The sequence below is a fragment of the Musa acuminata genome, chromosome BXJ1-6 (assembly GCF_036884655.1).
Source record: "Musa acuminata AAA Group cultivar baxijiao chromosome BXJ1-6, Cavendish_Baxijiao_AAA, whole genome shotgun sequence".
NCBI classification, from domain to species: Eukaryota; Viridiplantae; Streptophyta; class Magnoliopsida; order Zingiberales; family Musaceae; genus Musa; species Musa acuminata.
Window position 1 is genome coordinate 33,073,594 of NC_088332.1, and position 25,281 is coordinate 33,098,874.

The 25,281-nt window shown below is 40.6% G+C and overlaps 1 protein-coding gene across 4 annotated transcripts; it reads left to right on the forward strand.

Moving 5' to 3' along the window:
* Positions 1–20,953: 20,953 nt before the first annotated feature.
* LOC135676685 (transcription factor bHLH68-like) lies at positions 20,954–23,795 on the forward strand. Of its 4 annotated transcripts, none has more exons than XM_065188131.1 (9): positions 20,955–21,345; positions 21,462–21,786; positions 21,949–22,074; positions 22,191–22,256; positions 22,449–22,514; positions 22,703–22,753; positions 22,932–22,979; positions 23,149–23,199; positions 23,322–23,746. In XM_065188131.1, the coding sequence occupies exons 1-9, from the start codon at positions 21,095–21,097 to the stop codon at positions 23,478–23,480; spliced, it is 1,143 nt and encodes a 380-aa protein (XP_065044203.1). In that variant the 5' UTR covers positions 20,955–21,094; the 3' UTR covers positions 23,481–23,746. The 4 variants fall into 4 exon arrangements, with proteins under 4 accessions (XP_065044205.1, XP_065044203.1, XP_065044204.1 ...); XM_065188132.1 differs by having other exon boundaries at positions 20,957–21,345; positions 22,003–22,074; XM_065188134.1 differs by having other exon boundaries at positions 21,155–21,316; positions 23,322–23,795.
* The last annotated feature ends 1,486 nt before the right edge of the window (positions 23,796–25,281 follow it).

The following is a 25,281-nucleotide window of genomic DNA, read 5'->3' on the forward strand; positions in this document are numbered from 1 at the left end:
GGAGCTTGCACGTCGATGGCTCGGCAAATGCAAAAGGAGGCGGGGTTGGCCTTGTCCTTGAAAGCCCCGATGGCTAGACATTCAGGAACGCACTCCACTTCGGGTTCAAGGCCACCAACAATGAAGCCAAATACGAAGCGCTCCTATCCGGCCTCAAGTTGGCCCTCGAGCTGCAAGTCAAAGGCATCCAAGTTTTCACTGACTCTCAGCTAGTGGTCAGCCATATCAACGGAGACTATATGGCTCGGAACACCACCATAACGAAATACCTATCTGAGGTAAAGAAACTCGTTAGCCGCTTCTAGGGCTTCGTCATAACGAGGGTGCCACGAGCGCAAAACGCACAAGCCGATGCCTTGGTGAGGCTCGCCTTGGGTCAAGACACTAAACCACCACTGGAGGTCAAACGACTTCCTTACCGAACTATTATGACCAAAGAGGTGGCCACCGCAAACGTGACCCCAACCTGGGTTGAAGAAAACCTCTATTACAAAAAAGATGGGACACTGCTAGCCGATAGGATGGCCTCCCAATGACTCCGATGCACATAGGCATAGTATTGCGAGATGAACGAGCAGCTTTATCGAAGGTCATTCACCTAACCATTCCTACATTGTTTGAACCCCACGGAAGCCCAGTCGGTGTTAGCCGAGGTTCACGAAAGAATCTATGGGGAACACATTGGTGGTCAGACCCTAGCCGTCAAAGTCCTCTGACAAGGATAGTACTGGTCGACCGTGCGTCAGGATGCTATGGCCTATGTACAGCGGTGCCCGCATTGTCAAAAGCATGCTCAAGCACATCATCAGCCTGCGGTTCCCCTGACCCCCCTAGACAGCGCTTGACCCTTCGCGCAATGGGGAATGGACCTCCTCGGTCCCTTCCCACTAGCTTCGGGATAGAGAAAATTCCACGTCGTCGGGGTGGATTACTTTACCAAGTGGTTGGAGGTCGAGCCGCTAGCATCCATCACTGAGAAGCAAGTAGAAGGATTTGTGTGGAGTGTTGAATCTTGGATTTTGATGATGAAATCAATTGTTCTAATCCATATTATTGAGTTAAGTGTGCAAGATTGACTACGATAGCTTGAAGACATAAAGCAAGTCTACCAGAGTCAAATTTGATGGGTGTTCGAGATTCTGCCGAGAGTCTGAAGATTCGTCGGAAGTGCTGCCAAAACCAACCGAGAAGAAATCGGGGACTTACTGAAGTTTTTGGAAGTCCACCGTAGAGATCGTCGGAGGTTCAGGAGATCACCGAGAAGGTTCGGCTACTTGCTAAAGACTCACTGAACTCGCCACAAGACCAGGAGCCTGCTAGGAGTCCGCGAGAAGAAATGCGAGGGTGTATCGGAAGTCCACCGGAAGTTCGCCGAAAAGCTCACTGGAAGGAAACTTGACGTTGCTGGTTAAAAACTTGCTTAGGACTATGTCTTAATTTTATAGTTTGCATGTAATTAGGGTTAGGATTAAGGGTTAATCCTATAACTTGGTTAGGGGCCAATTGGGCCCCGATACAGACTGGTTTGGGCCAAATTAGGAGCACAACCAGTGACTCGTAAGGTCGAGCGGTGGCACCGCCCAGAACCCGAGAGTTCCGGCGGTGGCATCGCCAATACACTGTTAGTGTCCGACACTAACAGGCGGTGGCACCGCCAACACCAGGAAACCCAAAAATAATTCAAATTTGGAGCCCAAATTTGAATCCTCTTGGGGCCTATAAATACCCCTCAATTCTCAGCAGAGAACATAACCTTTTGAGAAGTTAGAAATTGAGAAAAAGCTTTAGCAAAGTCTTGTTTTCAATAGCTTAAGTGTTTACCTCCCTCTTTCTCTTTGAAAAATCTATAAGAGTATGAACCACTTGTAAAAAGGTTATAAGAGGGGTATTTGGTCCTTCCCCTTCAAAGTGATTTGCTAGTGGAAGTTGGGAGCCTCATCAAAGAAGGCTTCGCAAGTGGATGTAGGTCATTTGACCAAACCATTTTAAATTGTTGTGTTCCTTGAATGTGTGAGTGTTTAACTTTCTGAAACTTTTATTTACTTAGCAGCAAGCTTTTGGTTTTCATCTCCTTACTTTACTTGAGCTACTTTTACTAAGTCGAATCGAAATCTCTATACATTTACGAAATTATTTTCAAATTTACGAGTTTTAATCCACTGTACTAATTCACCACCCCACCCCCCCCCCCCCCCCCCTCCTCTTAGTGCCGCTCCGATCCTAACATGGAGAAGCATCATTACTCGTTTCGACATCCCTAAAGCCATCATCACCGACAATGACACCCAATTCAATAATGAAAATTTTAAAAGATTTTGCTCAGACTACGGAATACAACTATGGTTTAGCTCGGTGGCCCACCCATAGACCAATGGCCTGACCGAGGTAACTAACCGGGCGATACTAGAAGGTCTAAAGAAGAGGGTCATGGGAGCTCAGGGTACTTGGGTTGACGAGCTCCCAAGCATACTATGGGCCTCCCGAACAACATCGAAGATCGTCATGGGGGAATCACCTTTTAGCTTGTCGTTTGACGTCAAGGCAATGCTTCCGCCCGAGGTGATCTTCCTGACCCCCCGAGTCGAAAACTTCGATGGTGCCACATTGAAAAGTGAGCTTCGAGCCAGCTTGGATCTCATCGAGGAACGGAGAGCTGACGCACATCTTTGCACCCTCTCTTATAAAAATGTCGTCGCAAGACTTTACAACCGAAGAGTGCGCCCTTGGCCGATCAAGCTTGGTGACTTGGTCTTACGAAAGGCCAAGGTTAGCGACCCAACGCACTCCCGAGGCAAGTTAGCCCCAAGTTGGGAAAGTCCCTACCGAGTAGCTGCAATAATATGAGACAGTATTTATCGCTTAACGACACAAGAAGGACGATTAGTACCAAGGACATGACACATATCGAATTTAAGGAAGTTTTACGTCTGAAAGGTCTATCGGGCAAGAGCCCTATCTCTGAACAAAGAAGAAAATATATGCGAAAGTAGCAAGGGAAATTTTCATGATAAAAAGGATTTTTACATCACCTGGTTGGTCACGGCATACAAAACAAAAAAGCTGCGAGTGGCCACCAAAAAGAAAAGAAGAAAAGGGAGACACTGCCTATGCCCCGGGGGGATCCGCTGTGTCGTCGAAAGGTACTTCCATAAGCATCTTGACATCTTCATCCTCAGGATGACATGAGAAGGGATCCACCTCAAAGTACATGTCAGGAAACTGAGCCCGAAACTGTGACACCGCGACACGGTATCCATACTCATACGAAATCTACCCTGACCTTTGTAGCCCAAGCTGAAACCTGAGGGACTCCTTGTACTCTTCAATCACCTTTTTGTTCTTTGCAGGGGCCACTCGGGTTTCCTCTGCCAAAGCCTCCTCGGCCTTCGTCGTCGACGAACGAGCCTCTTCTAGGCTCCGGGACAGGTCTAGTAGTTCACCCTCCATCAAGCGAACCCGACCGTGAGACTCCTTCATCTGTTCTTGAAGACTCGCTTATTGTTGCCCGGTGCCCTCGAGCTCCAACTTCAGCCATGCAACCTTGCCCTCTAGGTCGACGGCTCGCTGCTTGGCTGCCGCCACTGCCTCCGGCCTTGCCCCGGCTTTCAATTCCTCGACCTGGCCGCAGAGCTCAGCATTCTTGTCCCCCAGGCTACTGATTATCCGACTAGCGTCCTGAACGCGGTCCACGAGTGCTGTGTAGTAATGCAGGTTCTGCATAAAGAAATGACCGGGCGTAAGCAAAAAAGACCGAACAAGGGCCGAGAGGGAAAAAATATTCATACCCAGACCAAAGACTTGGCAACCTTCTCGATCAACACTTTGGAAGGTGAACCATATAGCTATATGGCGATATCTGGAATAAGAGCACCTCGGGGATAAGTCACGGAAGCCGTGCTATCCGTCCAGACCCGATCGCTAAGGGTCAAACCTGGCCAGCGTGTCATAAGAGGGTCGGACGCCTCGCCCTCGAGCAGCCCACCCATGGAGAGAGCTTGGAAAGGCTCATCCTTGGAGTGGGCTTGGGTGTGGCAAAGATCTTGCACCATGGCCGGACGAGCCGCTTTGGCCGACCCCGACTTCCCAGCTCACTCCTTGCCCTGTGAGCTCCCAGCTGCCTCCCTCGGGGTGGGACCCCGGGATCGCCCTGGGGGCTACTGCAGCTTTGGCAGTAGCCTCCTAAGCTATGACAGACGTGGGAATCTTCGGTGTCCCGATTTTTGGCCTCTTGCGCGGGTGGTCGAGCTCCGGACCCCCTGGTCGACCCGGATCTCCTGCGAGTTGTGCAGCGGGAAGATCAGACTAAGGAGCTGCAGAAGCGCGAGGCATTCCCCGTAGGTTCCTGTGGTTCATTGTATCTGCCCAAGAAATCAAGAGTGTCAGTACCGTCAAACGACGCTGAGATGACTAGTAAAAGGGGATTGGCTCGAGCTGTACCCCAAAGCGCCGGACTAAGGCCGACCTCGAACAACCACTCCTTGGTCATGTCCCTAATAGCCCGCGAGGTAGCAAGAATCCCATTTAGTTGCTCTAGCTGCTCACGCTTATCGTTAGACAACCCGGGACAACTGTTGTTGATTACTCGAGCAGACCATCTGAGGCTAAACCCCCACCCCTGACTACAACTAACAAAAATGTAGCAGTTGTTCCACCCTTTGTTGTTAGAAGGCGCTCCGCTCACCCTAAAGCCCCCGCGAGAGGACAAAAAAAAGTCGCCCGACCCTTGTGACAAATGGAAGCAAGATAGAAAAAGAGAGTGGGTCGGAGTAATGGCCACCCCCCCCCGGCACTCCCCGAGGAAGGCCACCATATACCTCCATGAGTTGGGGACCATCTCTGATGGCGAGATTCCCCACCAAGAGAGACAGGCCTCGATTACCGGGTGTAAGGTAAACATAAGCCCAACCTCAAGGGCATCGAGGGTTAGTCCAAACTGGCCCGGAAACGGGCCATAAGCCCTTTGCCCAGACTAAGGGACGTGCAGCTCATACTCACTTAGGATACCATAGCGATCCCTGATGCAGCCAAGCCACTCTACAATCACGACAGAATCGGAGTCGTGTAGGGACTTCATTGTTAGGAATAGGGTCGATACTAAAAGGGGGGTGAATTAGTGCAGCGGTAAAATCATGTCAGTTACAAAAAATTTTTCGTACGTTGAAAACCGATTTTGGAAACTTAACTTGAAAGCGTGTTCGTAAAAGTACTGAAGGCAGTTTGCAGTTAATGTAAATTGCAAGAAGGAAATGTAAACCAGATTTTATAGTGGTTCGGTCGTCGTGACCTACATCCACTCCGTCGATTCCTCTTCCATCGAAGCCACCGACATCCACTATCGGTCTTCCTTCAATAGGCGAAGACCAACCACCTTTTATACCCCTCTTCTCATTTTCCCGGGTTTAGGAGACAACCCTTACAATCACTCACTCCTCTCTTACATAATTCTAAACTTAGAGTGGAGGGAACTTCTCAAGAGATTGTAGTAACGTTTTCTCACTTTTAAATTCTCTATGCTTGTGTTTTTTAACCAGGGATGAGAGGGGTATTTATAGGCTTCAAATTGATTCAAACTTGGAGCCTAAAAATATCTCATCCCAGGTTTCCCGGGCACGGGCGGTACCACCACCTGCGTTGGGCGGTACCACCGCTAGTGTTAGTCTAACACTGACACTGCACTGGGTGGTACCACTGCCTGACACTAGGCGGCACCACCGCTCAGACTGGTGATACCACTGCCTGCAGCCTCTCGAAGGCTGTGTCTGGGCGGTAGCAGTACCACCGCCTGACATAGTCTCAAAGACTATGCTACGACGGTACCATCTCTTGGGTCACTATTTGGGCCTCTTATTAGGCCCAACATAGTCCTTACATGTGCCCAAATGGCCCATAATTGGGTTGGCCTAATTCCAAACCCAATTATGTGCTAACTACGGTTCTTAAGACATATTCTAAGCTAAACAAGTCCGTAAGTCTAGTTTCTTCTGGCGAGCTTCCGGCGAACTTCCGACGATCTCTCGACAATGTTCCAACGGACTCCCGGTAAGCTCCTGGACTTCACGACGATCTTCTTGGCGAGTTCCGATGAGCTTCTCTAGCAAGCTCTAAGACTTCTCGGCTGGTTCCTGCAGAACTTCCGACGAACTCTCGAACTCCCAACGAAATCACGTTCTTAACTTCGGGACTTCATTTTGCTTTATGCCTTGCTATCATAGTTAATCTTGCACATGTAAAAACACACTTCGATCTAGACAATTAATACTAATCATTAATCATGTTGTCCGATATGTCATTGGTCCCTCGACGCTTCGTCCGATTCTTCGGTGCATCGTCCTCTCTTGCGACCTATTGCCCAATCGGCCAGTTGAATCCGCAACTCTGATATCCTTGATGCAATATCTGCTCTTCTTGGTCCGATGCCCAAATCCATAGCCCGAAGCCTTCTATCGATACGTCGACCGATCCTCCGGCCCGACGTCCAATCTTCTGACATGTTTTCCTCTAATCCAACATGATTCTTCCTGCTTTAATTGTCTCATCCCTAATCGAAGCATCCTGTGTCACTCAAAACGTAGATCAAATCATTAACACTTATTAATTAATTTCATCATCAAAATATGAGATTCAACAATCTCCCCCGTTATGATGATGACAACCAATTGATGACGGAATTAACATTAACTCCCCCTATCAATATGCCATACTGATAGAAAACTCTTGGATTCAAAAATCCAAGCAAACATGTCATGATTAAAATCATGCATAACATCAACATACTTCTCCCCCTTTGTCATCAACAAAAAGGAGAAGTTCAATTATCAAGTGTTTGAGATATAAGTTCAAATTGTTGCATAATAAATATCAAGTTTTATCATCATGCAAGCTAGCAAAAATTTTGAATTTTGCAAGTTTGTAAATTTTGCTAGATGTGTAAGTTCAGTATTTTTGCTTCTTGAGATAGGCAAGATAGCACTTTTGTTTCTTTTGGGATAGCAATTCTTTGCTTCTCTTTAGATTATAAGCTAGCAATTCTAGCAAGTTTTATATCATACAAGCAATTTTTATGATATGCAAGTTAATAAATTTGCTTTTTTTTACAATGTACAAGATAGCATATTTTTGCATTTTCTTGAAATATACAAGCTAACAAACTAAGTGATGTTCAAGATAGTAAGTTCTTTCTTTTCTTTTGAAAATTGCACACTAGCAATTCTTTCTCCCCCTTTGTCATTGTCAAAAAGAAGGGAAGAACAACACAATAGTGCAATTCATTTCCTTTTATTGCAATCTTCAAATCATGATAGAGGATAAATAACAAAGATGAAAAATCAAGTTATGAATGTCAAAATAATTTTTCATCATGAATATTTCATCATTGCATGCATCATTATCATAAGTTGAAGTATAGCATGCCTAATACCAAATCATCATATATATTTCCAAAATATAAAATCATCATTATATGCATGATTCCAAATTATTATTAATATTCTAATCATTATTTCAATCATAAAAAATGAAAGATATCAAATCATGAATGCCACAAGATATGATTTGTTTCATCAAATCTCTTCTTTTTATAAATAGCAAAAAGAAACATAGGAGATCAAATGATAAGATCTTGATTCATAGAGAAATCTCATGTATCAAATATCGAGAAATCAAGATGATGATTCATATATAAAAAATATCACAAGTTATAATCAAGAGAAAAATCATCATTTATCTTCAAATCATTCAACTTGTTAAATCAACAAAGTCATTTTTTAGAGATTCATAAAAATGATACACATAGATTCATCAAAATGTATAAGATGGAGATGTTTCATTTTAAGTTATTGGTTTCATACAAGTATGACTTTATCTTTTTATGCCAAAGAAAAACATGCATCAATCATTTAGGATCAAAAAATAAATTTCATCATAAAAACCATTAAGATCAATAAACCATAAATTATCATGTATAACTTTAAAATCCCATGCATAAAATCGTCAATCATGGTATCAAAACATTTAATATTTTCATTACTCATCATGTCATACAAGATACTCAATCATTTATAATACAAGAAGTCATTCGAGAATAAAAGTGAGGGATCTTGATTTATATAAAGAAATTATCAAGTTTTGATTCCGAGAATTCAAGATCAATGATATAGATAAAGATTTTCCCATAGCAAATAAAGTCATGAGAGAACACATAAAGGATTTCAATTCATGCATTCAAACCATTATTATTTCAACTCATCATGCATAGTTTCAAAAGATAAATTCATTAAGCACTATCATTATGCATCATTACATTATTTCATCAAGCATGTTTTCATAAAGTGTTTTCAATCAAAAGAAATACGGAAATCATTAAGATACACATTATCATTAAAACATCTAGCATGATTTAAGTCTAACATTTTGTTCCTTTATCGTAACACATGCAATTTTTATGATTATTTTCAAAATTATTAGATAAGCATGATTCCTAATTTTTTGTATTTTCATTAGTAAACATGCAATTTTTAAGAAAATTAATTATAAACTAAATTTAAAATAACTCCTGAAAAGTATTATGTAATTTTAAAATAAATTAAGGGCATTTTGATTATCTCATCGTCGAAAGCCGTTAAGGCGTAGTTTGCCACCTCGCCTTTGTTGATTTTCTCCTCGTCTTCAAAGGAGCTTGATTCATCCAAAGTCACCTTCTTCTTTTTACATTCATAGCAAGTAGTTGTGTTCTTTTTGTTCTTTAATTTTTATTTTATGAACTTTCTAAATTTCATAGTGAGGAGTTCAAGTTCACCATCACTTGAGCTTATGCTTGAGTGGTCTTCGATTGTTCTTAGTTTGAAATCCTTCTCGTCCTTTGGAAGGTCGTTCTTGAGTTCTTCACGTGTATTGCACGTCAATTCATAAGTCATTAAAGACCCTATTAGTTCTTCAATCGGAAAGGTATTCAAATTTTTTTATTCTTGAATTACCGTTACTTTTGAATCCCGATTCTTATTAAGAGAACTTAAAATTTTGTTTATAAGTTCAAAATCTGAAATCCATTTGCCAAGAGCTTTTAAACCATTGACGACATCCGTAAAACGGGTGTACATGTCAACAATAGTTTCGCTAGGCTTTATTCGAAAAAGTTTAAAATCATACAATAAAAGATTGACTTTAGACTCTTTAACGCTATTCATGCCTTCATATGTGATTTCGAGAATATGTCAAATATCGAAGCCGTGTCGCACAAAGAAACCTGATTGAATTCGTTTTTGTCTAAGGCACAAAATAAAGCATTCATAGCTCTAGCATTTAGAGAAAATGTCTTCTTCTCTAAATCATTCCAATCGTTCATTGGAAGAGAAGACCTTTGAAAACCAAATTCAACTATGTGCCATAAATCAAGATTCAATGAAAGCAAGAAAACTCTCATTCGAGTTTTCCAATAAGTTAGTCCATCCCATTGAAAAAGGGAGGACGAATAAGAGAGTGACCCTCTTGAAAGCCGAAAAGAACCATTTCTTGTTGGCTGTTAAACCAAATGAGAAAACGAAGCTCTGATACCAATTGTTAGGAACAGGGTTGGCACTAAGGGGTAAGGGGGGGGGGGGTGAATTAGTGTAGCAGTAAATTCACGTCGGTTACAAAAATTTCTTCGTACGTTGAAAACCGATTTTGGAAACTTAACTTGAAAGTGTGTTCATAAAAGTATTGAAGGCAGTTTGCAGTTAATGTAAATTGCAAGAAGGAAATGCAAACCAAATTTTATAGTGGTTCGGTTGTCATGACCTACATACACTCTGCCGATTCCTCTTCCGTCAAGGCCACCGGCATCCACTATCGGCCTTCCTTCAATAGGCGAAGACCAACCACCTTTTACACCCGTCTTCTCATTTTTCTGGGTTTAGGAGACAACCCTTACAAGCACTCACTCCTCTCTTACAGAATTCTAAACTTAGAGTAGATGAGGGAATTTATCAAGAGATTGCAGTAGCGTTTTCTCACTTTTAAATTCTATATGCTTGTGTTTTTTAACCAGGGATGAGAGGGGTATTTATAGGCTTTAAGTTGATTAAAACTTGGAGCCTAAAAACATCTCATCCTGGGTTTCTCGGGTATGGGCGGTACCACCGCCAGTGTCAGTCTAACACTGACATTGCACTGGGCGGTACCACCGCCTGACACTAGGTGGTACCACCACCCAGACTGGCAATACCACCTCCTGCAGCCTCTTGGAGGTTGTGTCTGGGCGGTACCACCGCCCAGACCGACGGTACCATCACCTGACATAGTCTCAGAGACTATGCCACGACGGTGCCACCTCTTGGGTCACTGTTTAGACCTCTTATTCGGCCCAACATAGTCCCTACATGGGCCCAACTGGCCCATAATTGGTTTGGCCCAATTCCAAACCCAATTACATACTAACTACAATTCCTAAGACATATTCTAAGCTAAACAAGTCCGTAAGTCTAGTTTCTTCCGATGAGCTTCCGGCGATCTTCCGGCGAACTTTCGACGATCTCTCGGTAATGTTCTAGTGGACTCTCAGCAAGCTCCTGGACTTCACAAAGATCTTCTTGGCAAGTTCCGACGAGCTTCTCTGGTAAGCTCCAAGACTTCTCGGTTGGTTCCTACAAAACTTCCGATGAACATTTGGACTTCCGACGAACTCTCGAACTCCCAATGAAATCGCGTTCTTGACTCCGGGATTTCATTTTGCTTTATGCCTTGCTATCATAGTTAATCCTGCACATGTAAAAACACACTTCGATCTAGACAATTAATACTAAGCATTAATCATGTTGTCTGGCATGTCATTGGTCCCTCGACGTTTCGTCCGATTCTTCGGTGCATTTATAGGGCGAAGCCCTACCAACCGAGGCAACCCTTCACCTCCCCCAGAAGGCCACCAGTTGCTTCCCTTGCCTTAAAGACTCTGGAGAAACACAACTTCCGAGACAAGCGGCGGGACATCTCTCTCTCTTCCCCATAGCGGGAAACTTCTCGCTAGGGCAAAACTTCTCGCCAAGGTGAAAACTTCCCACCAAGGCAAAAGCTGTCAAGGATGAAGATTTCCCACCAAAACTGACATGGCGGGAATCTCCCGCTCGGCCGCATCAGTCATACAGCGCCCGAGTCATGCCGCTCGGCTGCATTAGTCATACAACGCTCGAGTCATGCCGCTCGGCCATATCAATCATACAACACTCAAGTCGTACCACTCAGTCGCATTGGTCATACAATGCCCGAGTCATGCCCCTCAGTCACGTCAATCCCGCTCACGTCAACCCGAGTCGTGACACTCGGCCGCATCAACCCCTCCGAGTCCGAGCCGAGATGCATACCGACTCTAGCCGAATCACCGCGCCCAACGTCGAACGACTTCGCTCGACTAGCCATAATCCCGACAACCTTTCCCAATGTGCCTTGTCCATGATCGATCCCTGCCCCCAAAGGCCCCTAGGGTACAACCAGCCACTACATGTCAGACCCGACTTACAAGATCGCACCACGCCATGCACCCAGGCCCTCGTGAAGTGACCCAGTGCAAGCTGCTCTCTGAGGGGTGGAGAGAGAATGATAGAGCATATCTTAGGAACCTACCCTCCGACCACTATTCTCAGTCACATCAACATCAAGGATAACAGGCCGGATTATACCCCCTGGTCAACGCCAATTTCACAAAGGTCGGGCGACGCTGACTAAGTACAGCGCTGTATCGCAAAGGTCAGGACAACGCCAAACGAGTATCGCACCGACCTGCAAAGATCGAGTCAACACGGTGGCGACCGAGTATAGTGCCGTCCCACAAAGGCTGGGACAGCGCCCACTGAGTACAGTGCTGTCCCGCAAAGGCCAGGACGATGCTGACCAAGTACAGCGCCGTCCAGCAAAGGCCGAACGGTGCCCATCAAGTACAACGCCGTCTCGCGAGGGCCGGGACGTTGCCGACTGAGTGTAGCACCGTCCCGCAAAGGCCGGGACGGCACCCACCGAGTACAACGCTGTCCTGCGAGGGCCGGGACGATGCCCACCGAGTGCAGCACCGACCCGTAAAGGTCGGGACGGCACCGATTGAGTACAGCGTCGACAGCAATAAATATGACAAGTACAATTGGTCCCCTATGGGAGGAAAAAAAACCCCTCGTGGGGTCGGCCAGAGTGGGGATTGCGACTCAATTCTAACAAGATCTTCGGAGGGGTCGAAATCGGGAGTCCCTTCCCGACCCCTACCTGTGTGCAGGGACCGGAGGCCAAGAAGTAGGCGGTCAACTCAAGGGAGTCCCCGACTTTGAAACCAGAGCCCAAGTTCGACCTTGCTAGACTACGATCCTCACTGACCGAACACCGACATGGATGATCCTACGCCCCCAGGACTGAACGAAGCCGTGTCAACTTGCTCTACCACGGTGTGAAGGACTACTATCAGATTATGTGATTGTATCATTTCAGTTTAATATCTTAGGTAATTTCTCAACCATTTGTATTCTTAAACCATTTACATTTATATTATATTAGGGCTTATAAGGCTTTTGTTCTCCTATTCCAGGATCAATAATGAAACTAAACGTGTCGATTTAGCTTCGAGACTCACCAAAGAAACTGATAATGGAGAGATGGCTTTTCTTACTGCAAAGATGGTTTCGTTCATGGAAGAAGGCACGAAATGCACCTCTTAACTATGACACAGACCGCTAAGACTCAAATGCTGTTCACATCCAAAGGTCAACTCATACTCTAAATTGGAAGTTAATTCTTCTTTCGCCTTATTCTATAAGGATAAAGAATCAGATTCATTATCTGTATATACACAGTGATGACATAAATTTAAGCCGTGAGAACATTGGAAGTCGGTCAACGTTAGGACAAGCAAAATATAAATTGGATGGAGTTGTAGCTCAGGTTCAGATAAAACTAAAACTTGTTGATCTGGTTTCTTTCCATGGACTGCTGTCTTATCAGTATGACACAACATACAATCAAGCCATTAAATCATCTTTAAACATATATATATATATATATATATATATATATATATATATATATATATATAATTTTTAATTATTTTTTAGCTATTATTTTTTTATATATCTCTTTTTTTTTGTTAGTCTATTATGAGAAGGAATCCGCTGGTATTCGTCCTGCATCATTTATTTACTATATTTTATTTGATAAATCATTATGGATAAATTAGCACTTATAATAGATTCTCGTATCATATGAGTCGATGGCCCATAAAGAAAGAAAGACTCACATGGATCTCTACCCCAATGGGGTTCAGTCCATTTATCATAACCCTCATTCGTTCACTTTTCAAAATTGCTTACAAATGTACAACTCATTATAATGGTAACTTGCAATCTTGATATCGTTAATTTTGTGAATGCTAGATATTGAGCAGCTACTAATGCTTCTTACTACATCATAGTCATTATTCCAAGTTACCCTTTTAATTAATTAATATTAAAAAAAAGTATTTTGTTATCTATAAAATCAGATGAGATAATCGATTCATTAACTTAATAGATATAAATCACAGAGTAAAATGTGGACTCATCTTATCCTATAATCTAGCTAAATTCTTCTCCCACATTTTATTCAGGAGAGCCTATTAGACACTGATATCCATAAGAAGATTATAATCATCTGGTAAAGAAGCATAGCAAATAAAACATGATAACTCTTTGGAGACTTGTGTCGATGTAAGATTCCTACATGAGAAGCACATTATTATCTGAAACTAGCAAAAGCATAAGTTGAGTGGTGACACACAGGCAGAGAAACTGGTTTTCTAACAACAAAAAGGTTGTGTTTTTTGAGACAAAAGTCTCAATCCATCAAAGCAGAAGTAATCAACAGTATTCACTTTTTTTTTTTTTTTAATTTCAAAGGTGAAAATCATAATAACCCTACTCATATGAGGTCATTTATCCTTCCAAATCTTTGAAACCTTCAAGTTTATTACAAATTTTGCGTGTAAATTTGTCACCCTATTCACTTGAGTAACCGACCATCAATATTTCTAACAAAGAACTGTGATTGTCTTCTTTCTAGGTTATTTTTTTATCATTTTACCATATTCAATCATAACCGATACTACTTTGTCATGGACTTAACGCTTATTACCGTCCGATCATAGGGTCGATGGCGTTGGCCTTCAACCCAACCCAAGCACCATGGTTTCAGCTTTGAAGGTGCCTGATGAATCACTGAGTGAGAGGAAAGGAAAAAAAAAAAGGCATAGGAAAATGATGGAGGAATCTGAACAACCATGTGGGATGTTGTTGTTCCTTCTCGAGGGTCACTCTCTCTCCATGCCCTGAAACATTCTTTGAGCAGTGACAAGCGTGCTGCTGGTGGAGCCACCGGATCGAATGCTTTATTCTGGTGGTTGACACATCCTGCTCACCATCTTCCCCGCATGAGCTTTTGGCACACCACCACAGTCTACTTCCAATCCAAATTGCCCTGCACACACCCTACTGTTGTTTTGTGTTGTGTCTTGGTGAGCCTTCTTCTTCTACTTGGCTTCTTACCGCACATACATGCTCAGCTCCTTTCACTTTCTTGGATGCTTGATTCTACTTGGCTTGTAGACCGACCGGACTTATGCTCATCGCAACAATATCTCTTCTACAAAACAGAATTAACTTAATAGATCTGAATCACTAATCTAAATAGCGGAATCTCGATTCTCTTTCTACGTTCGATATGAGACTAAACTTGAAGTGCATCAATATATATATATATATATATATATATATATATATATATATACTCACACTAGCGAATTAGCAATAGGACATTTGTGTGAAGGGATAATTTGTGTGACATATTAGTATTCTGTGATATATCAATGCCAAAGAAACATCTATGCTGCAACTAGAAAGAAATAGACATGAACAAAATGTTGCATGTTTAATAATAAAATTAATAATAATAATAATAATAATAATAATAATAATAATAATATTGTCTTCTATCTTATTATGCAATCATTAGAGTTGGCCAAGATTTGAAAAGATTAGGCAAAAAAAAATGGGTCCAATCAGAGACAAAAGAGGAATAAATCGACTGAGGTGGGAAAAGAAAAAGGTCGCAGCAGCAAAGAGAAGCAGGGAAAAAAGGGTGAGTAAAAAGATGGTCCATGTTGATTAACAGAACTTACTTGTTCTCTGACTGCAGGGGAACAAAACTGCAGAAAAGCATTGTGACTTCCATCCTCCCGAAAGATGAGCATGTGCTCAAGTTCTTTCTCCTCATCACAAAGTGGACTGTCAACAATCCAGCGAAAAAAGGTTGAGGAAATTTGTCATACACCTCAGCCGCACAAGAAACACAAGAATGAGCCAGTGCACCATGTCAGCATCATTCCGTGGTTGAATCCATCCATAGCACATCTCTGCATCAGAGCTTCCTCCATTTTGCTTCCTTTCGGTAGGTGATTGATTCCTTTCGTCTGTATAACCCGTATCACATCAGTCCGATACAGGAGGCAGATGCTTGGACTCTTCAGCTACAAGCTGGCCATGAAAGAAGGGTGAGGAAGAAGCTTACATATCTAAGGCAAAATACAAACACTTGGTGTTAAGGATAGAGCTAAATCATGATGAGGTAATGCCACGAATGTATGAACATAATATCTAAAGGTAACTTATAAGATTAAAAAATAATAATAATAATAAAACAAATACTATATGCGAAAGAAATTTTAATATAAATAATCGGAACCTCATTAGTTATTCGATTCAATTAACCGATTGGAGTCTAAATCAAATCACTCCTTGCGAAAGCATTTTATCTCTATGGATAAAGCTATTATTCCATGTGAGGAATAAAGCAATGAATGGATTGGATGCTCTGCTGCTGGTCAATATCACACCCTTTGGGACAAACAAAGGCATACATGAACATCCGATGCACCACACGTCGCATGATGATATGAACTCAAAGAAGGAATCCAATTCGGATTGGGTATCAAGCAAAAAAAGAAAATTATAAATCATATATATATATATATATATATATATATATATATATATATATATATGTATATATATATATATATATGTATGTATATATATATATATATATATGTATATATATATATATATATGTATATATATATATATATGTATATGTATATATATATATATATGTATATATATATATATATGTATATACATATATATATATATATGTATATACATATATATATATATGTATATACATATATATATATATATGTATATACATATATATATATATATATGTATATACATATATATATATATGTATATACATATATATATATGTATATATATATATGTATATGTATATATATATATATATATGTATATATATATATATATATGTATATATATATATATATATATATATATATATATATGTATATATATATATATGTATATATATATGTGTATATATATATGTATATATATATATATGTATATATATATATATATATATGTATATATATATATATATATATTCTCGCATAATATAATACGTTTTAAAAAATCCGAAAATTTTCTTAAATTCTTAAGATAAATTTTTAAAAAAAAGATTTTATTCATGTTTTATAATTTTATTTTCGATAGAAAAATATTTTTATGTACATAAATTAATCGGATAAGGTTGTCAACTCTTCATGTATAGTAAAAATATTTTGTCAACTTTTCGTTTGACAAAATAGATCCCCTAACTACAAACAAAACTCAAAATATCTTCTTATTTGAATATAAATAAGAAAATAATTTCTTTTTCCCTCGTCATGGAAACCAACAAAATGTGGTTTCTTGTAGATGTGATGGACATGGCAGATGTGAGAGAAACATGGAACAGACAGAAGTGATGGGCAGATCGATTTACGGTGCAGCGAGTGTCTGTAGATGTACGACCTCTTCTGATGCTTCCAATAGGAATTTGCCGATATCCAACAGAGAAAATAAAATGTTAGCATCTTCCGACTCCTACAAGAAACAAGCTTCCACTCACTACAACTACAGAAGTTGGCAATCCTCAGCATGGGAAAAAGAAGTGCCAAAGATGTTCTTGGTCGTTTATACTCTTACACTTTTGTCATAGATTCTCAATCCTTTATAAACATCTGGGTTCTGGTGAGAAAGAAAGAATTGAAGATAGTGAAATAAGAAATGATGGATTAAGAAGCTCGCCAAACCATCTGATGTTGTTGTTAAGATTAAAAAAAGAAAAAAAGAGTTATTTAGAGAGTTTGCATCCAAAGATTGACGATGGCATGGCAAGCTTAAAGGAGCATCAGCATGCGGTGAGAGTAGTCTCGTCGTTACATATTTTCTAAATTGACAACACTCGAAAATATAAATCTTCACTAAAATCCATAATTTTAACGAAAAATTCATTATTTTCGTCACTACAGTGGTATAATCATGATGAGACAGACTCGGACCGACGATGGGTTATATTTTACCATTGATTATGTTCCTATAGGTCAATTTTTCTTGTAATTAATTGTATATGAATCAAACCAAGTTGATGAGACAACAAGAATGGTAGGTCACCTGTTCTTCTTACCTTCTTCAGCCAACCACTATTCTTGTCTCTTCTAGCTCTACTTAACAATGTACATGTACATGTATGTATGAGGAACGTTATACTTGTACTGCGTGTTTGCTCGTGATCATTATGTTACCATTGGCCACTGCATTGTTTGGTCTGCGCAAAAAACGTCGTGCAAATTACTATGCTCAAACTTTTCTTGTCCACCGATAACGAGAATAAAAAGTTACCCATCGATATTTTAGGCGAATACAATGTGTTTAGTACAGTAATAAAAAAGAAATAAAAAATTAAAATAAAATTTTCTCGGCATTTTTGGAATCATGTGAAACCACATACAACGATCTCCATGTTTGAAGAAGACCATGCAAATTGCCAACCATTAATGGAATAGGAAGCCAAGCTTGCATATGCGTAAGACATGATGACCAGTCAGTCCACCATGGACGAGCTACCCTACAAGTGAAAAATCTTAGGGCATATTTCAACCTTGTCTCCATCCATTTAAAATATTTCTTAGACCCGGAGGACCATCATGCGAGTAGCCTGATGAGAGTAGGGTTCTTGTTGGAACTCACCGGAGGTGGATGTTAAAAGTGAGAGAAGCTGAAATTGGGCATTTAGGAACCCAATGAACAAAGCACGCAGAGAACAGCAAAAGGATGTATTACACGCATTTTGATTCGAGAAAAGAAGAAACAAAAGCATGCATAATGCTCTCCTTTGGAGAAACTTGGGAATACCAATCTCTCGATATCTTTAACTTCATGGGGAATTACTACGAGCAGTTTCATCACTGTTGATCTTTCTTCTCTTTTGCATCGAATCTAATACAGAGCATCGGAGTTTCAGATCCATGCATGCATCCAAGGAGACATCCATCGTAAAGATCGAGAGCCACCACGCGCCCCTAAATTCGAAAGAAAAACAATGTAAATAAAGCATTTCGACGAAAGACGAGAAAAAAAAGTAAAAAAGAGGCAAAGAGAAGAAAAAGTGATGAGGATCCTTCCTTTGTGCCATGATAAGATCACTACTTTGCTTTTAGGGTTTGATAATGAATGTTAACCTTAGATCAAGCTACCGCCAATAATTGAGATGAGAGGGAAAACCGATTAAGAACGCATAAAGCAAAAGATCATCATATGGCACAGTTGTTCAAGTTGCATCTGATTTCTGCTTCTGGAATAGAACTGATCAGTGTAGCTTTTTGCAATCAAAGCTACCTTTTGGTGCATGAGATCGATCCATTGGAACCACAAGGACAATGAGTGGGGAAACTCCATTTCCAATCACTGCAACTTCCACTTCTTTCCTCGGTACCTCCACCTAAAAGACTCCATGTTTCTTGAGAGTAGACCCGAGCTTCTGCTTCCTGAGAGATAATCGCACCATGCACAATTAGAGAGATACTTTAATGGATCTCCCACCTCTTTTGTGACAACATCTTCTTAAGTCCCTCAGAAATGTAAAATTTCCGAGAACAAGAGTAGTTTAATCATGATGATTAGGGGAGAGTCTATTTAATTAAGGGTTGCGGCATGGCATGGTGTGGAATATGGAGGTGGCAGCATATAGACAAGGAAGAAGGATGGGTTCGCTGGGGAGAGGAGTTGGAGAGGAGTAATCAAAGGAAAAAGAGTGCTTGCAAAGGACATGGCGCACCCGACACAGATTTTGAGCTGTGTACGGTCTCAAAGCTGTATCTCCACAAGGAATATAAATATATATATATTTATTTATTGATATGTTTCTTTCCCCAATGAATAATGTCCAATGGTTTTGGGCATTTTGTTTATGGTTTGTGGAAAATGTAATGCTCACTGAGAATGATTGGAGTTTGTCCCAAGTTGTTTTGTCTCCTTGTATTGGTGAAGATAATAAATACTTCCTTCTTTGATTAAGATTATATTAGCATAATGCATGACCATTGGAGCAGTAATCACTCATGATTAGGAGTTTTGAGGCAATTTTTGGAATCTTGGAGGATATAAATTGATGACATTTAGGGGGTTGTAGATCGGAGAAATGGATTGCTACTTATGCTCGGGTAACTCATGGCTGTACTGCTTCATACCTTTTGACTGACACGTGTGACATGGACAGCCTACCGCTTTGGAGCATGTTTTAAGGAACACTGCATGAAAATAATTAGGTTGTTTTGTACATTATATGCATGTCTCCATGAATCATTGAGTGTGAATCGATAGATACATTATGGACCCAATTAAGCTTAGGTTGTTAAAATGGAGTCTAATATAATGATCAAAGATATAAAACTTTGCATATGTTGTTTGAATGTACATGTTTTTGTTCTTCGGAAACACGATTTTAATGATGAAATTATCTATTTTATCGTCAACCTGATGCGATGAGATTGATGATCTGGCCTCTTTTTTTTTTTCTTTTTAATATTATTGAATTTAGAAGAGAGAAAAAGACATGAGTTCAAGGGCTGTAAACCAATTAAGAAAAAAAAATCTCTCAAAATAAATAATATTTGTGTATCACATCTTAATCCATTCCTACAACAACTTACATCAAGGGTGTATTCGATGAAAGAAATTTCTAAATACTAAAAATGAAAGTATAAATAATAATAATAATAATAATAATAATAATAATAATAAATCATTTGTCTTGTGGCCACAAGAGTCGATCTTGTGGCCAATAACATTAAGGCTTCAAAGACAGAATCAAGCAAAAAGCATAGTTTTCTAGCTTTATCATGGAACATCATGCAACGAGTATAATTCCTTAGCTTTAGCATGGATCATCTACATGTAGATGATCTCTCACTCATGCTTGGTGAGAAATAGACTATAAGTTCTTCTCCATCTTAATTGCCCAAGAAAACAAAGCTCAAAGGATATGTTCTTCCTTCATGCTTTTGGTAATTGACTCTAATATTCTCACTTTTGCACTTCATGAACTACAATAATAAGAATGTCAAATTCCGAGTAATCATTCATTCTTAGTCACACCACTAATGAACTATCAACTGGCCGCCAACATATAATTAATTATTTGTTAACTATGGACTTGTCTTCTATATGGGTGGTCCATATCCTCTCACCTTGAGCAGACTAATTTCCAGTGTGCTATGGTGACTTATCCTTTGTCACTCCTTAAGGACTCCGTATGCAATAGATTACAGAAGATAAAACAATGTTGACTACAATACATACTTAGGCCAATCCTACCATACAAACTTGTAGCTTCTACCCTAATTAAGAACTCATATTTCCCTAAAACGTTCTTTCACTGTGAAACTGCCACTACCTTTTGTTTGCCCACTTTGTGATAAAGCAAAAGAAAGGAGGGGGGAGAAAAGCAAGGAAAGTAAGAGAAAACATTAAATAAAAGATGGGTGGAAAGGAAGCTCCTCTCCATACCTTGTAAACATAACCTACAAGCCCTGAGCTGGTATTGCTTTCCTCTCCAAACCTCAACCAGTAAAGTGAAAAGAAGCAAAGGTTGACCTGGGTGACAGGGAAAAGGAGTGGGAGCTGCAGAAGGATAGGGCGGAAGAGGAGCTGTAGGCATGAGTAGAGGAGCTTATCAGAGCTCCATAGTGCAGCAAATGATGGGGAGAAGCCCTAGCTTGTGGAGCATGAACAACAACCTGATGCCACCTTCTCAGGAGATGTCCACTCTCTTTGCTTCTTCCTCCTCTTCCCCTTCTCCTTTGTCTTCCTCCGTCTTCCCTAGGTACCCAAAGCCTGCTGGTTTTGCCCCCATGATCCCTTGCCATGAATCCCAAGAGGTACCTGAATCATGGAGCCAGCTGTTGCTGTAATACCCTCTCTTTCTCTCTCTCTCTCTCTCTCTCTCTCTTTCTCTCTCTCTTCACTGTTGCTAATATAAGATCTGTTCTGATATCCCATGCATGGTGGGAATACAATTTACAGGGGGGGATTGGAGGAGGAAGAGGAGGGGCGCAGCCACACTGGTAATTTCCCAGTGAAGAGGATGGAGAACTGGGAGTACCAACTGCCATACACACCAGCGAATGCCCACATGGTTGATATCAAACAAGAGGGCTCTGAGGTCGGACACCATGCCTATTACCATGGCAAAGAGCAAGGAGCTCAGGGGGGTAGGTCTTCATGGAGTCAGATGGTGCCAGCATCCTCTCCCAGGTCATGTGTCACGACAAGCTTCAGCAACAACATCTTGGACTTCTCCAACTGCAAGTCGCAGAGAAAGCACCACAAATCTAACCTTTCGTCCGAGGTAAGGAACGCAAAGAAAGGGTTTCGTTGTTGCACATGTTCTTATCGGTTATAATCTTGCTCTTCAAAAAGGCAACTCAACGATTAAAAGAAGAGAAAAAATCTTATATTTGGTGTTCTTCAGATCCATATAAGTTCTCGTTATAGCCAATATTTGTTGCAGATACTCTTACTCTATGGTGTGCAACGTCTTACTTTCCTTTCTTCCTTTGCCAAGTGCAACAGCAACAGTGGTGCAGCTTTGAAGAAGGCTAGAGTTCAGACCTCCTCAGCACAGTCATCTCTCAAGGTTTTTATCTCCATACTTACATAATAGTTGCCCTCTCGCTCGATAGAAAAGATAATTTATAGATGTAGCAAGTGAGAGAAAGCATTTGACGATGGTTTATGTGTGTTTCTTCCCAGGTTAGGAAGGAGAAGTTAGGAGATAGGATAGCAGCTCTACATCAGCTAGTTTCTCCATTCGGAAAGGTACTACTACCAGGCTATGTGCACTAGATCTAGATGCGAGAGGTCACTCACTAGCCGGCTGCAAGTGTTGCTTCTGCTGCGCATGGCTATCTGTCTCTCTCTCTCTCTCTCTCTCTCTCTCTCTCTCTCTCTCTCTCAGTCATTCTTCCTGGTCATCAAATAAAGAAGCCCTGACATGGCTCCCTTTTGCAGACTGACACTGCGTCTGTACTGTTAGAAGCCATTGGCTACATCAGATTCCTCCAGGGTCAAATTGAGGTCCAATCTCTCTCTCTCTCTCTCTCATGAACAAAAAGCACAGATCTTTGGGTATGGATGAGGTCGCGCGTGCGATAAAAGCTGATGCAATGGCCAAACCATCCTTTAGTTATTGTTGTCTTGCGTCGTCATGTGTTTCAGAGATTAATACCTCTTCACCCGATTCCCAACCCTTTTGCTTCATGCAGGCTCTGAGCTCCCCGTACCTGGGCAGCAGATCAAGGAGCACGAGGCAGTGCGTAAGTATCCAAAATGCCCCATTCCTTAACTGCTCCCAACACTTTACCTCTTCTGTTAATTAGGGCTGAAGCATAAGCAGACAACAGCAAGTTTCATGAGCTCTCCTGCACATGCATGCATGCATGGAGATTCTACTACTTATCATGTGAGCTTAACAGTGGGATGCTTATCTTCCAGGGTAAAGGAGAGAGTAGTAGTATATTTGTGGAAGACCCTGGAGTACAGGTACATGTGGCTACCTCCTGCTTCATGTTCTTTTCCTCCTTTAAAGAGAGCGTCGAAAGAAGAATAAAGCTGCAACTTTACAGCCTTCAACATGATTAGCTATTTATTGACAGATTTAGGAGATATCAAACCCATGATTAAATCCAATTTATCCTGTTCCTTTGAACAGCTGTTGAGTGCTGATAGCTGCATGAAGAGAAGAGGTCCACCAGCTGATCAGGTACATCGTGATGTTAATTAGGTGACTCAAAGTAGCTTTTTGCCCTGTCGTTAAAGGGTTATGATTGATTGCAAATGATGGTCTTTCTTTCACATGTTATTGCATATCATTCATATCAACAGGATGATGGTGGTGGTGGTGATGGTGATGAAGATGAGGATGAGCCCAAGGACCTGAGGAGTAGAGGACTGTGCCTGGTGCCTGTGTCCTTCACATTGCATGTTGGGAATGACAACGGAGCCGATTTCTGGGCTCCTAACTTTGGGATGGGGTTTCAATGAGAAGGGCATGGCACAAGTCTTCACATCAATTTATGCTTGTCCGCTTGACATCTCACTGTAGCAAGAGAAAGGAAAAGGGAAGGAATCTTACACCTCATGATTGAAAAGCTTAGGGCCCTCTTACTCGGGTACTTTATTGGATGTGGCAAATGTAGCATATTAGGGATTTCAAATAGTGAGTACATGTAGACATCAGGGCATGGGTTTGTAATCTTCAGACATGGAATGAACCGATTGTCTCCTTCAATTCATTTCATTGAACTGTACTACTAATATTGGCCACCAATTAAATTGGCTGTGAATGCCTCAAAATTAGCTCTTGCGGAATTGCTCGGAATACCTTGTTTTTGCTGATGCTGCAAGCATGTATTGTTATACATATAATAATAAGCTTGAAGGGCTGATTGTTATGGTTCTTATACGTTTAATCTCTACATTAATTTGGGAATTGCTGCTGATGCAAGTATTTTATGGACTCTTTAGTGTCGTCATTCGGTATGATGAATTCAGTTGTTCGCTTCTTCTTGTATAGTTGACCCAAGGGCGACTCAAAACTTCATCATCCTTTCTTTGTGGCTCGTCTGATCACACAGAGAGAGAGAGAGAGAGAGAGAGAGAGAGAGAGAGAGAGAGAGAGAGAACGAACGATCATTCCTCTTTCAACATCGATGCGGATGCAATTCTCCTCTTGAAATTCTTTACTTGGCTTTTCGTCCCATGACTATAATCTTACAAAAATACTTAATAATATCCAAAATAAAATGGTTTACGATGAACACCCATGATCAAATTAAACAAATTATAAAGCAACTGTATGTTGCAACCAACAAGCATTAAAAGATACCAAGAAATCTGTGTGTGCTGAAAAATATAAAACAAAAGCGCAAACACTTGATGTGCCTTTTTATCATGAAATTTCAAAGGTATTCACATTCATAACAAATGAAGAAAGGCAAAAAAAATAAAGTCAACACCACAACAATAGTAAGCATAAACATTTCATGACATACTAGATATTAAATTCTTCTTCCTAATGTTATACCATTCTTTGAGTAAAAAAAAGAAATATTCAAAAATGAAGTTTATAATATATTTAAAATGAAATCAACTCCCTCTCTACTTTCTTCTTATCATCAACATGCCAAATCATGCTAAACACTATTTGATCTCTCCTAGTGTTAGAACTCTAAATGGATTTAAATAAAGTTAATATTGTTTAGAATCTCTCTCTCGTGTCATGGTAAACTGCATTATTTTCTTCAAATCTTTCATGTGTTTCCTTAAATAATGTTGGTCAGATTCAAATCTCTGTCAAGTACTGCATTTTATTACTTCTCAGCTTAGTTATTTGCTTTTCATTCCGAAATCAGAGCTTGCTTATATTTATCTATTCATTCCTTAAAAGAATTCAATAAATAATGTCACAACTGAGATTATGCATGTATTTTTCAATTAAGGATTTTTACGAGCACGGTTTGCCGCCTTCCTCTGCCTCTCCCACGGCAAAACTTCTGGCTTCGTCAGAAGTTTATTCTAGGATTCTCTTTATTACTTATCGTAGACTCTTTATTCTAGGATAGGACCTTCTAGTGACAAAATAATCAGTTAGTGAAAGATTACGGATCTTCTCTCATCTCTTCTTCATCCATAATCCATCACTTATAGTGGCTCTATGAGAGACAAAAAGAGAGAAGAATACGAGTCTAACTTTTCTTATAGATCAATATTACTATAGCTTTCGAATCTGACAATGACCTGCTTATAGATCAAATAAAGGCTTTTTGAGTATCATCGAAAGATA